This window comes from Mauremys reevesii, linkage group 1, assembly GCF_016161935.1.
Source record: "Mauremys reevesii isolate NIE-2019 linkage group 1, ASM1616193v1, whole genome shotgun sequence".
Classification (NCBI taxonomy): Eukaryota; Metazoa; Chordata; order Testudines; family Geoemydidae; genus Mauremys; species Mauremys reevesii.
In genome coordinates, this window is record NC_052623.1 from 132,106,505 (window position 1) to 132,121,804 (window position 15,300).

At 41.8% G+C, this 15,300-nt stretch overlaps 1 protein-coding gene across 2 annotated transcripts in view; it reads right to left on the reverse strand.

Moving 5' to 3' along the window:
* Positions 1-15,300, reverse strand: part of NLGN4X (neuroligin 4 X-linked) — a 278,777-nt gene that overhangs the window by 178,410 nt on the left and 85,067 nt on the right. For both annotated transcript variants that reach the window (XM_039520922.1, XM_039520921.1), the window contains exon 2: positions 13,687-14,471. In XM_039520922.1, the coding sequence (XP_039376856.1) occupies positions 13,687-14,158 (472 nt within the window). In that variant the 5' untranslated portion in view covers positions 14,159-14,471. The remainder of the gene's footprint in view (positions 1-13,686; positions 14,472-15,300) is intronic.

Below are 15,300 nucleotides of genomic sequence, written 5' to 3' on the forward strand. Positions count from 1 at the left end.
AATTTGAGCTGCTGCCAAAGAGAACTCAAGACTTCCCATTGTCGCTCTATAATCGATTATAATGGTGCTAGGAATGAATTATTTTGAACCCTCTCTACAAGGCTTCCTTACATATTACATTCCTGAACTGGTCATTTGCCCACAATCCTAAAAAATGCCTGGGGAATAGCAACTCTTAGACTGAAGAACAATATTGGGAAATCAGCAGCTAAAGCTGAATTCAGCTCTAAGGATTTAAGAATTTTATTTTATCTAGGTTACAGTCCTGTTCTTTGGTGTCAGACAGTATTTCTGACTGTTAAAAGCAAGAATGAAAAAGAAGGGCCTGGATTACACATGGCTTTATCCTGCTAGGCTAAGGGTTCACTGTGGAAGTCAGCCATATGCCTTGTTCTTTTTCACAGATGCTGCAGTGTTTCTGGATTAGGAGCAAGTGATTTATTGGACCCTAATGGAGGTGGTGGGCAGTGGGGGAGTGACTTCAGGGGACTCATTTTATCATTTACCTTTCACAATGCAAACAGATTTTTAACCCCTCCCTTAAGGTTGCTGCCACTGAATATGTTTAATAGGGATTATATGTTATAAATCCTATGTTATCACTTTGTATTGTAATTGTTATCTGTTATTAATCCTTCTCATAATGGAAAGCTATATAAGTACTTTACCACAGGATATGACTTATTGTCTTTAATGTTGTGTGTTATTGATATATAATGTGAGTTGACAAGCTACTTGAGACAGAAGAGAATTGTAAACCTGAATTATTTTTTTCCAAGGCAAACCCAGAACTGAAGGGAGTTAGAATGGGTAGGAAGTTAGCAAACAGACAAGCCATTGATAGAATCTGTGATTTAATCTTAGACCTACTATACTATGTATTATAATCCATGCTATATTTTGTAGGGTTTTTTTTTAATAAAAGGCCATGCTAATCTTATATTGCCTGATATATATATATATATATAACCAATTATATCCATATATAGATCCAATTTTCTTTCTACTTCGGTTCTTTTAAAATGTAACTATTAAAAACACACCAATAAAACATTAAGGTAAAGATTTTAATTGCAGAAAAATATGGAAATTCTAAGTTATGATTCCTATACAAATTATAAAATCAGTGCACATGTGTAAGAAGGCACAAAAGTGAATACCTTCTGAAGTCATGCAAAGGTAAACAAATACAAAGAGTCAGGAAAATTGATTCTGAATTTCCTAAGGCTATGCAATATATATATATATATATATATATATATATATATATATATATATATATATATATATATACACACACACCTAAACAATGAATTAACATCATTTTGATATCTGCTTAAATCTAAATATGGTGAATAAATAAAAGTGTGCTAAACATGATGGTAAGAATACTTGACAAATTATAAATATGTAGCTATTCAAACATGAAACTATGTATAGGCTAAGTGTGTTTGTATTACAGCTTAACTTGGAAGAAGAAAGGCTGCTATAGTCACCTACTGATACTTCAACTTCACAGCTCAAATAAAGGTCTCTAATTCTGATTTCAGATTTGCACATGCATGTTACCAAAATACAAAGTACCATAGGTATTAAAGGTGTTATTCCATAGCACTGTATAAAACTAGGTTTACTATCCTTGAAAAAGTATTCATGTTCCAGTGCTCCCAGACTGTGAAAAAGAGTCATGTAAGAAACTTTAGTATTGTACACTTACATCTGTGTCACTATTTTTCAAGTTATGAGTAATCCAAGGTTAATTCAATACACATTCATAGAATATCAGGGTTGGAGGGGACTGCAGGCAGTCATCTAGTCCAACTCCCTGCTCAAAGCAGGAACAATCCCCAGACAGATTTTTGCCCCAGGTCCCTAAATGGCTCCCTCAGGGATTGAAGTCACAACTTGAGGTTTTTCAGGCCAATGCACAAACCACTGAGCTATCCCTCCCCTATGTAACATATTAGTAACATATTACTATATTCATAGTAAATATTTAAACTATAATGCAAGATCCTCAGCTAGTGTAAACTGGCATATGTCCTCTGACTTTAATGCACACCATTTGTGCATCTGGTTTACCTAAGCCATTCAGAGCCTGTGGCTTCAGCCAAAGATTAGCATTATGTGCAAAATAAGCAATTTTAGTCATGTGCTGGCCTACATTATACAAGGTAAAGAAGTCACTGGGAAGCTCATTTTTGATTGGATCACCACAACAAGAATCATGACACAAACACACACACTCACACACAATCCCAGCAGCCTATCAATGGAAAATCAGATCTGGTCATAGACTAGGTAAGAGTTAAACCGTACATGTGTGAAAAAAGAATATATAAAGAAACAACAATGCACTGCTAATTGTACGCACACAAAGGTCTGCCATAACTTATTTTTTTCATTTAATCAAAGGTAAATATACAGCCTTTAGACTCTCACCTTTCTACTAGACTGAACTCAGCTGCCTCAGTCAAGGGCTACCATTGATACTCCTGGTATATTTTAAGATTTTTTCCTAATACTCTGCAGTAAAATATTTTATTATGCTTACAGATTATCCTCCGTTCCCTTTCACTGATGAAGAAATTCTGACCTCACTCATTCACCACTGCAAAGTGTCATGGCTTCTTGCTGTTTTCTGTGGTTTTGTATCTATTTACTGTGCCCTAAATGTTTCAAGAGCCTTCAAACCAATGTAGGTGAACTGAGAGTAGTTATCAATAATTTGTGGTCAAATTTGGAGGGCATATCTAGTGGGGTTCTTCAGGATCTGATACTATTCAATATTTTCATTAATGACTTGGATAATAGAGTGGAGAGTACTCATAAAATTTTCAGATGACACCAAGCTGGGAGGGGTTGCAAGCACTTTGAAGAATAGAATTAGAATTCAAAATGACCATGGTAAATTGGAAAATTAGTCTGTATCCAACAAGATGAAATTCAATAAATGCAAGTTCAAAGTACTTCACTTCGGAAGGAAATATCAAATATGCAACTACAAAATTGGGAATAACTGTCTAAGGCCTGGTGTACACTAGGAGGTTATGTCGAATTTAGCAGCGTTAAATCGAATTAACCCTGCACCCATCCACACAACGAAGCTATTTAGTTCGACATACAGGTCTCTTTAGTTCGATTTCTGTATTCCTCCCCGACGAGGGCAGTAGTGCTAAATTCGACATGGCCATGTCGAATTAGGGTAGGTGTGGATGGAATTCGACGCTAATAGCTCCGGGAGCTATCCCACAGTGCACCACTCTGTTGACGCTCTGGAGAGCAGTCCGAGCTCGGATGCTCTGACCAGCCACACAGGAAAAGCCCCGTGAAAATTTGAATTCCTTTTCCTGTCTGGCCAGTTTGAATCTCATTTCCTGTTTGGACATCATGGCGAGCTCAGCAGCAGTGGCAACGATGCAGTGCTCTCCAGCAGAGGTGTCCATGCAATCTCAGAACAGAAAGAGGGCCCCAGCATGGACTGACCGGGAAGTCTTGGATCTGATCGCTGTGTGGGGCGATGAGTCTGTGCTTTCGGAGCTGCGCTCCAAAAAACGGAATGCGAAGATCTACGAGAAGATCTCCAAAGCCATGACAGAGAGACGATACAGCCAGGATGCAATGCAGTGCCGCATGAAAATCAAGGACCTGAGACAAGGCTACCAGAAGACCAAAGTGGCAAACGGACGCTCCGGATCCCAGCACCAGACATGCCGTTTCTACGAGGCACTGCATTCCATTCTAGCTGCGGCCGCCACCACTACCCCACCACTGACCGTGGACTCTGAGGATGGGATAGTGTCAACGGCCGGTTCTTCGGAGATGTTCGTGACGGGGAAGATGAGGAAGGAGATGAGGAGGATGAGGCAGTTGACAGCGCTTACAACGCTGATTTCCCCGACAGCCAGGATCTCTTCATCACCCTCACGGAGATCCCCTACCAACCCTCCCCAACCGTTAACCCGGACCCTGAATCAGGGGAAGGATCAGTCGGTAAGTGCTTTAAACATGTAAACATTTATTTTTAACAGAACAGGAATATTAACTATGTGAAAAGAAGGTCAATATATACGGGGATAGAACAGAAATCCTCATGGGAGATCTCCACAAAGCTCTCCTGGAGGTAATTGAAAAGCCTCTGCATGAGGTTCCTGGGGAGAGCGGCCTTATTGCATCCTCCGTGGTAGCACACTTTTCCGCGCCAGGCTATCATCAGGTACTCGGGTATCATTGCCTCGACGAGCATGGCAGCATAGGGCCCTGGTTTTTGCTGGCTTTCACACAGCATGCGGTCTTTATCTGTGTCACTGATCCTCATCAGGGTGATCTCGCTCATGGTGACCTGCTTTGAATTAGGGGAATGTTAGTATTGGGACTGCTTGCCTGTTCCTTTACATAACTGTAACCGGTGGTTTACAGCCACGTGGTGGAGGCGGTAGAGGGGCAGCATACAGGGATCTTTCCCGGGGACAGCCGCGAGGTGGTGGGACAGGGGCAGAGTTCATGCTTTCCGGATTGCCGGCAGCAGGAACTGGCCAACGCTAGGAGCATTGCTTTGACTGTGAAAGGAGGGCACTGCTATAAATTAAGTTTTAAGCAGCCAAAAGTCTACGGCTTACTATGTCTGCCTGCTACATGAATTCTGCTGTCCTGCCCCGCTTGTCTGATCTCCACTGCAAGACCCCAGGCACTGAATGCGAAGGCCAAAAAGTCGACCTTGTCCTGAGTGCGCATGAGATAGGTGCTGTGCATGGTCTTGTTCACAGAGACAGACTAGACTATGTTCATTGTTCGCAAAAATGTATCTTTGTAAGGAATTCACTCCCTTTTTCCCACTACACAGCTGTGACTGTCTCCCGACCTACCCCGGCATCCCCCTCACAGAGGCTGGCGCAGATTAGGCGGCGAAAGAAAAGGACACAGGACGAGATGTTCTCAGAACTTACGGGCTGCTCCCGGGCCGAGGCGGCCCAGCAGACCCAGTGGAGGGAGAACATGTCGCAGTACCAGCGCTCACACAGCGAACGGGAGGACAGGTGGCGGCAGGAAGACCAGCAGGTGATTCAAACGCTGCTTGGACTAATGAGGGAGCAATCGGACACGCTCTGATGCCTTGTGGATGTTCTGCAGGACCGGAGGCAGGAGGACAAAGCCACACTGCAGTCTATCCCTAACCGCCCTCCCCCGCCACAAAGTCCCATACCCCCCTCACCCAAAGTACCAAGAAGGAGGGGCGGCAGGGGCCGTGAAAACTGTCACTCCACCCCTGCAGAGTGCTCAAGTACAAGAAGGCTCTCATTCCCAAAAATTTTATAAGTCCTTTCCTTCCCGCCTCACCCAAGCCCCCGTCCCAGTTTCATCCCCTAACTGTCTAGTTGATAATAAAAAATACTTTTCTGTTAATTACTGTTTCCGTCATGTTCTTTTAGAGGAGACTGTGTTTGAAGGGGGGGAAGGGGGTTGGTAATTGGACAGGACAGTCACCTTTACCAGGGTACAGACACGGGGGCAGGTTCAGCAGCAGGTCACACACACAGTGCAGTCACTAGGCACCCTGGTCGGTCTGGGAGGTGGTTTTCATGTTCTGTATGTGGGGGGGGCTATGTGACTTTATGGCGGGGGAGGGCGGTTAGAGATTTTATGCAGCGGTCCTTATCCTGGATCACAGAGCCACACAGCAGGGGATCTGTAACCGTCCTCCCCCGCCACAAAGTCACATAGCCACCACACACAGAGTCCTGAAAAGGAGGGGTGGCAGGCTCCGTTGAAACAACCAGTCCGGCACTGCGGACCGCTCTAGGAGCAGGAGCCTGTCATTCCTCGAGTTTAGAAGCGGTCTTTACATCACTACACACCCTATCCACCACAGTCTGCGTCCCAGTTTCAACTCTTTACCGCGAAATCAGTAATAAAGAAAACGGTGTTAATTAACAAAGTTCCATGTATTTTATTTTTAAGCGTGCGTTGGAAGGGGGGGAACGGCGGGAACAGGGTATGTAACTGCAGAGGATAGTCAACATTAGCTGGGTAAAGAAACGGGGGCAGGTTCAGCTTCTCTGTAAACAAAATTAATAGTCACAGGTCACACTGCTCGCTGAGGAACCTAGCTTTCAAAGCCTCCCAGATGCACAGCGCTTCCCGCCGGGCTCTTCTAATCGCACGGCTGTCTGGCTGGGCGTAATCAGCAGCCAGGCTATTTGTCTCAACCTCCCATCCCGCGATAAAGGTCTCCCCCTTGCTCTCACAGAGACTGTGGAGCACACAGCAAGCTGCAATAACAATGGGGATATTGGTTTCGCTGAGATCTGAGTGAGTCAGTAAGCTTCTCCATCTCCCCTTGAGACGTCCAAAAGCACAGTCCACCACCATTCTGCACTTGCTCAGCCGGTAGTTGAAGAGTTCTTTGTCGCTGTCCATGGCGCCTGTATAGGGCTTCATGAGCCAGGGCATTAGCGGGTAGGCTGGGTCCCCGAGGATCACTATAGGCATCTCCACATCCCCAACAGTTATTTTGTGGTCTGGGAAGAAAATACCTTCCTGCAGGCGTCTAAACAGACCAGAGTTCCTGAAAACACACGCGTCATGAACCTTGCCCGGCCAGCCGACGTTGATGTTGGTAAAACGTCCCCTATGGTCCACCAGTGCTTGCAGCACCATTGAAAAGTAGCCCTTTCGGTTAATATACTGGCTGGCCTGGTGGGCCGGTCCCAGGATAGGGATGTGAGTTCCGTCTATAGTCCCACCGCAGTTTGGGAATCCCATCGTGGCGAAGCCATCTATGATGACCTGAACGTTTCCCAGGGTCACTACCTTTGAGAGCAGTAGCTCAACGATTGTGTTGGCTACTTGCATCACAGCAACCCCCACGGTAGATTTGCCCATGCCAAAGTGGTTCGCTACTGACCGGTAGCTGTCTGGCGTTGCAAGTTTCCAGAGGGCTATGGCCACTCGCTTCTGCACAGTCAGGGCTGCTCGCATCCGGGTGACCTTGAGCTTCAGGGCAGGGGACAGCAACTCACACAGTTCAAGGAAAGTTCCCTTACGCATCCTAAAGTTTTGCAGCCACTGTGATTCATCCCAGATCTGAAGCACTATGCGGTCCCACCAGTCCGTGCTTGTTTCCCGGGCCCAGAATCGCCGTTCCACAGCATGAACATGACCCATTGCCACCATGATGTCCACGGCGCGGGGTCCCATGCTTTGTGAGAGGTCTGTGCCACTCTCACACTTCATGTCCTCACCACGCTGCCGTAGCCTCCTCGCCCGATTTCTCAGCATCTGACTGTGAAAAAGGTGGACGATAAGGTGCGAGGAGTTGACAACGGCCATAACTGCAGCGATGATCGCAGCAGGCTCCATGCTCGCAGTGCTGTGGCGTCCACGCTGTCACTCACCAGAAAAGTGCACAAACTGATTGCCCGCCGGCGCTTTCAGGGAGGGAGGGCGGGAGTGACGGTTGAATGAGGACAGTTACCCAAAACCACCCTTGACACATTTTTTCCCCCAGCAGGCATTGGGGGCTCGACCCAGAATTCCAATGGGCAGCGGGGACTGCGGGAAGTGTGGGATAGCTGCCCACAGTGCACCGCTTCCAATGTCGACGCTTGCCCCGTTAGTGTGGACTCACAAAGTCGAATTACTGTCCTTAGTGTGGATACACACTTTCGACTTTGTAATATCGGTTCCACAAATTCGATGTAAGTAGAATCAAACTACTCTGGTAGTGTAGACATACCCTAAGTGGTAGTGCTACTGTAAAGGATCTGGAGTTTATAGTAGATCATAAAATGAATCAACAATATCATATAGCTGCAAAAAAGGCTAATATTCTGGGGTCTATTAACAGGAGTGTCATATGTAAGACATGTGAGCTAACTGTCCCACTCTATTTGGCACTGGTGAGGTCTCAGCCAGATTACTGTGTTCAATTCTGGATGCCACACTTTAGGAAAGATGTGGGCAAAGTTGAAAGAGTCCAGAGGAGTTAAACCAAAATGATAAAAGGTTTAGACAGCCTGACCTATGAGGAAAGGTTTAAAAAAACTGGGCATGCTTAGCCTTGAGAAAAGAAAACTGAGGGGACCTGAATATATCAAGGGCTTTTATAAAGTGGATGGTGACCCATTGGTCTACTGAAGATAGGACAAAAGAAGCAATGGGCTTAATCTGCAGCAAGGACAATTTAGGTTAGATATTAGGAATACTGTTCTAACCATAAAGATAGTTAAGCTCTGGAATAGGCTTCTGTGATGCGTTGTTCACCCCACACCACCCGTGAAGGTGGTAAGGTGGCTCAGAAGGGCTAATTAACCATTAGGCTACACCTGGGAGGAGATTTAGGCATCACTGACAAACACTAATTGAAGATGAAGCCCATGTGGCCAGGACCAGATGAGGGCTTATATAAACCCAGGAAGTTAAAGCAGAAGGTGCTGTAGTGTGGAGGTCTGTAGTCACTCTCTGGTCTTAGTGAGGTAAGAAGGGAGAAACCCGGGGCGGGAGCAAAAGCCCTGGAATGCTGACCTGGAGGGAAGGGTTTACCCAGAGATGTGGTGGTGAAGGAAGCCTGCATAAGTCAGAGCAGGAAAAAGCCCAGGAAAAGAGCAGTAAGAGTTGAGACAGTGCAGACCTTGTCTCCTGATTGTAGGATCCCTGGGCTGGGACCCAAAGTAGCAAGTGGGCACAAGCCCTCCTATCAGACACTGGGAAAGTGGAACAGTCTGGAATAAGAAGACTGCCTGGAATGGCATCCTCACAGCTATTCCAGCAAGACATTGTTACCTCAGAAGGGGGACACTGTATAGTGACCTGGCCGCAAAGCCAAGCCATGAAGAGGAAACTGCAACTCCTAGAGAGCAAGAGGGGCCATGACATGACTGAGCGGAGCTGATCCCACAAGGCAGCCACAAGGGAGTGCTCCAATAGTGAATGAACCTTCCAAGGGGGGCTGTGGAATCCCCATCATCGGAGGTTTTTAAGGACAGGTTAGACAAATATCTGTCAGGGATAGTTTAAGTTTACTTAGTCCCGCCTCAATGCAGGGAGCTGGACTTGATGACTTCTTGAGGCCCCTTCCAGCCCTACATTTTTTGATTCTATGATTCTCACACCCCAAAGATGTTAAGTACTTTTAAAATTAATCCCTGACTAAAATTTTGCTGTTTAGTAGTTTAACACATTTTGAAAACTCACTTTGTTCACCATACAACAAATAATTTTGAACTCTGGTACTTTTGACCATACACAGAAGAAAAATGTGACTTTTCTTTCCCCTCCTCCGCCCTTTTTTTTTTTTTTTTGGTTTGAAGAAAGCAGTATTAAACCAAAATGAAAGATTTGTTGATGTTGCTTAAATAATGTTTTTATCTGGCCTTGATATAATGCAGTTCTTAGGGTTCGCTTGCAAGAAAACAAACTTGTTGGTTGGTTTTGTTTTGTTTGTTTCAGTAGCAGGCTGCAATCCCCTTTACAGCATGCACAGATTCACATGATAAAGACTAGGGATTAAGCACAGCCGATTAACAGTCTGTGTCCTCTACAATCTAGCAGTCCCACTATAGCTAAACCCATATTCAGACTGAAGTTATAATAAACAGACTGTCCTCAATATCATTTCCCTAGCTGACCTCCTCAAAACTGTCATTCATGTATTCTTGCGGAAAATTACAGGTTCTAGCAATCAGAGAAGAGCCAAATATGTCTATGTTTATATTATAAATGTGGTTTTGTGTATTCAGAAGCTGAAGTGAGATACCTACAGCTGCTGCCTAGGTAGCAATTTGAGATAAAAAGCTAACTTTTAATGCAAAATATATAGCTATATTTTGAATTGAATCATTTTAAATAGCATATGTAGATTTGACATTCAAACCACTATTAGAAAGAAGAGCATTTTACTACTGACATCTATGTTTACAACTAGCATTCATCAATATTAAAATCACCACACTGTTAGTGTTCAGATCCATCATGAAGATACAGAACTGTAATGATACTCTTCCTCTCTTTTCTTTTACTTCAAATGATGGGCAACAAAATCCAAGAGAATTCCCCCAACTCTTGCAGTCTCTAATTTAGGCATTACTGTTATGAATGAGTCAGTACACACCACAGGGCCTCCACACACTCAAAAAATGTCTGCATGGAAAGATTTCAGAAACAGCCTGCTAGATATTTCTCTTTGATTTGATTCCTACAGGCTACTCATCTCCTGAGGAAATAGTGTATTAGTTTTGGTTGTGGGAGAAGGGGAATAAAAATTCATCTTTAAGAATTAAACTGTTTTCAATGTTTCTAGAAAGACAATTTCAATTTAGAGAGGATTTTCCATTGCTATTCTGCCTGCTGTTTTCAGAAACATTAAAAAACAGTATCCTGTGTTTAGTAATAAATTGGAAAATCATTCTTTCTGGCAAGATTTAAATTAAATGCTGTAGTTAAAAACAAATACATTGTAATTAAGCTTTTTAAATTATTTACCTAGCTACACTGCCTACTTTTTAACTTCTATAGATTTTATACATTTTGATTTATTGAGTCTCTTAAACATTTCAGCAACAGTTATTCAAATTAATGTATTATTAATGAACAATAATATCAGCCCAGTTCATGGGCCTGATTCTGTTCTCACTCACATTCATTTTACATTGATGTAATTCCACTGAACTCAGTGGGGTTAGTCTTGATTTACATTAATGTAGATGAGAGCAAAACACAGCCCAGCCACTTAAGCTTTGTAATTCTTCATTCCAAATGTATAATCAGAGTAGAGATTGCTAGGTTTGCTAAATCAATCTACAGAAGAAGTAAATGACAGCACACGCTATGTAGCCAAGTTGCAAAACTGAACTGCATTTTGATTAGCTGCTAGTATTGGGTTTGAAGGAGAAGCAACATCACACGTGACCACAGTTGATGCACAGTTGACAGCAGTTTCTTTTCATTGAAATTGTCAAAAACAGAGACACAAAATGATTCGGATATGTTTCAGTCTCAGAGCATTAACTGAGTTTAGATGAGTCTGTCCATCTTTTCACACATACACAAAACAGTCTCAGGGAACTTGTAAAGAAATCTGTACTTGAGAAAGGATTGAAAATATGAATTTAACTCAGTCATTCATTTTCAGACCTCTACTTCAAAAACTAATTTCATGGTCTGCCTCCATAACAACATAGCTTTTTTTTCTGTCATCTAAGATTCATATAATGAAGTGTAATGTGTTTAATCAGATTCTATGGACTACAACTTAAAGCAATTTACCTTTAGTATGATTTGGCTACAGGCTAGCTTAGAAGATAGCTCAGTTCACTTTAATCATGTTTATGAGCAGTCAGTTGCATATATACTAAGTGAAAAACATTGAGTTAGATGTAACTAGTGATCATTAAGATATATTGTACAAAAAATTAAAAATGCATTTATTCATTTTGGAATGTGTGACTTTCCTCACAAGCCTACTGAAAATACCTGTCATGATGCATATGAATAAGCTCACATACAACTCACAGATAGAAACAAAAGTGTATCTGAAGCTGCCTACCCACTGTCCCCATATGGTGGCATTTTTGGAGGGGAAAGAAGGGGAGATTTGGACTCCTAAATAGCCATCCTTCTTTGCACTGGAGTTTAGTCCCAATCTTTGTATAAAAATGCCATTTTTTCCATAGAATTAAATGGGCATAAAAACTAACAGTTGATAAACTGCTACACAATGACATTTGGGGGTTCTTCCACTTTATGAGGTAACAACAATATACTTGGTTAAAAACCTTGCAAGATCAGAGGCTGAGTAGTTTATTAGTCCAGGGTTTGATTATGATATAGTGGACATGCTCAACTTTATTATTATTTATTATATAGACATTTGAATGAAATATTCAAATTTTAAAAGAGAAGAATTCAATAATATGATGTGCCAGACTGCTGAAAGGTAAACTGACTTAACAAAAAAAAAAGCATGCCCACTCTTGACCTTTGTTTTCACACTTCTAATCTTTCCTCCATTTTTCCCCCTTCTTACTTCCTGGTTTCTTCTCATGAGCAAAATTCTTCTCACCAGAATAACTGCAGTAATATATTTGCCTACATTGTGCTTTAAAATGACATTGGGACAGAAGGACTGGGGGGTTCTTCCAATATGAACAAATAAGGTCTGGTCTTACAGCCCTGACTTACAGAGTTGTCCTATTGACTAATTAAAAGCTGCAGGATCAAACCAACAAAATAAACACATGAGAGTTATTCTGAAGACCAAGACCTATCTGGACATCTAGGAATAAGGAGAGGGGTTTGGAGGAAGGAGGGAAATAAGAAGAAATGTTCACCTCCCTGCAGATACATGCCTTTTCTTTTAAGACATTTTCCTTTTCCATTTGCTTTTACAGATCCAGACTAACACGGCTACCCCTCTGATACTTCCCTTTTCAGTAACTCAACTGCTTTTGTTTTTCACTAGTTCCCCCACCCCAGTATCTTATGCATTTTTTAGTATTCTACTTCAGCTGAAGGGAGTGGGAAACTGAGGTGGTATATTTATTGCTGGCAAACAGCTTGGAAAATTCTAAGTATAGAAGCCAATCAGCGCGGAGGGATTATGGTAGCCAGAGTACCAAGATTTGCATGTTCAGAGTACGCTTACTGAGAAAAAACAATACCATGATTATGCAAATCAAACCCCCACATATAATGAAAAGGATTTGCATATCTGGGGAAAATCTGTACAGTTATTCATCAGTAAGTAACTGCAGTGTATGAAACAATTGGCTTTCAGCAGAATATTAATTATCGTTCTCTTGCAATTATTCATTATCCTGTAATATTGAACAAATATTAGTCAGTTGGTGTTTGATCAAAAGAAGCCTTGTCTTTAATGGGGGACTTGATGTCACTCAACACTTCTCAAGAAACATTCTGTGCACCTCAAAAAAACAGTTTAAGCTTAAAAGCAAGAATGAGAAGGTTCACAAAACTGTGTTACCAAAACAAACATTTGTTATACTGATGACTGGTGTGGAGTAATAATTTCAGAGTTTTTTGTTCAAGAATAGATGAGGGTAAAAAATAGCATTTTCATAGGATGTTCTTGCATAATCTACTCAGTGATTGCTCCATTTTATATTTAGTGAATGAATGATATATAACTTGACTAAAAAATGCTAAACAATCATGAAGTCTTCAAGTTGCAGAACTTTAGCAATCCTTTGCTGATTAAAATCAAGCAAATTTAAATGTAATTTCAAAAGGCATTATAATAAACTAAAGAGAAAGGGAAATTTCTATAAACAAATTGTTTTCCTTAAAAAATATACTTTGTAGTAGAATTTGTATTCTTTATATACTCGTATGATAAAATTATATTGTCTCTAGAGGATTTTTTTATTTTTATTTTTTTTATTTTATTTTTTTTGCCATAACCTTTGGGATTGTGACCCATTTGTACACTGGCCAATGTCTGCAAATAAAACTGCAATTTGGTGACACAAAGATATATGAAAATGAATTCATGCAAGCATGCTTAATTGATATAACATTTGCATCTAATGAATATAAAGAGAAACATTTCAGTTAAATGGATAACATGGAGGAAGTAGAATGAAGGATTGTATAAACCCAGTATTGAAGCTACTCATCATTTGCACAAATAGTGGGTGGGTTGGTTTGTGTGTGGTTGAATAAAGTACTTACCATCCTCAGTGGGCACATAGATATTCAAATACAGGCAATCTTCATTTTGATCTTGTACATATGTCACAACAGTATCCAAATTGGCAGTAAACCAGACCGGCAGCATGTCATTGAGCAATGATCTCTCATCCAGGTACTGTGGGCAGACGGCAGCAAACTGTGTGGCATTCCGAACCCCAGTCCATGAGGAGGGAGGTTCTGGGGGCTGGAATCGCCTCTCCCCAGTCGGAGGGGAGGCATAAGGAACTCCCAGATACTGCTCCACCGGGCCCAGGATCTCATTGGGCAAAGGTGTTCTTAGGCCACGTATTTTGCCATAATTCGTGGTAACAACAGGGTATTGTGCTTGGCCATCAATGAGGGTAAATCTTATAGCTAGTGCAGTTATCCACAAAAGGAAGTTAGAATTCAACATGACACAGACTGGGGTGAAGATCAAAGGCAGCCATAGGAGTCCCATTGGCCTTGACATTGTTTATATCAACATCAGCAGGGCTCTGTCTTCCACAGCCAGGGAGACAAAGGGAGATGAAGTGAAAGGCAACACGTAATATTTTCAGCTAATGAAAAGCTTAAGGATGAGTGTGGTTGGTGCCTCAGTTGATTGACCATGGACAGATTCCAACGTCAGGACAACCAAGGGAGTCTTCGTCCCTAAGGCCCATCCCCAGGCTCCAATCCTAGTGGTACTTCCCAGAAGGCTGAGAAGGAGAACGTGGTCAGCGGTCACTCTGCTTCATTGGCACAATGATTCCTTCCAATAGATTCCAGCAAGATCAATCAGCCTATAGCCAAGAGGAAGCAGACAATTTAAATTAATACATTTATTAACATTGACCAAAACTGCAATATTTTTTTACACTTATACGGTATCTTTCATACCAGGGTCTCCATGTGTTTCATCAATTTTAGTCACGTCTATGAGAGGAGTATTACAGTAAATCCCTTTTGGAGATGGAGGGAAAGAGGCTTGCCCAAGGCTACAGAGCAAATAAGTGGCAGGGCTGAGACATAAATCCAGCTTTCTCAATTACTGGTATCTTGTCCTAGCCGCAAACTCTCAGCACCCATCAAATCCAAACATGCCTTGATTGTTTCGTGAAGGTTACCTTCCATGCACATGCCAGCTCTGCAACATTTGCTAGCCTAGGCAAACTGAAAAATGTACATCCCTTTGCACTTCCACTCAAATAATGCATATTTACTAAACATTTTGCTGCACTAGATAATCTCCTTCTTCCTTCCATGTTATGCTGATTAAATGTGATTACTTGTTGTTACCATAAAGGTGAAACAAAGGAATATAAATAAATAAGGTATACTTGTACTTTTTATTTGTAAGGATAAACAAAATTGTTGAAAACACAAATTTATCTTCCACAGACATATTAAAAGAACAGCTGACATACAGAAAGGGAATACCACAGACTTCAGGCAGTATTTGATTTGAGTTGCAGTAGGTCCACATATTGTTATTTTAAATGTAATATAAAGGTTTTTAAATTATTATGTACATCCCATTTCTCTGAAACATAAGCAGCACTATACAGAAGAAATCTGAGAACCTAGTTGCTTGTTTCTGCTTTCATACTAGCTTTTCTTACTCTTGAGTTG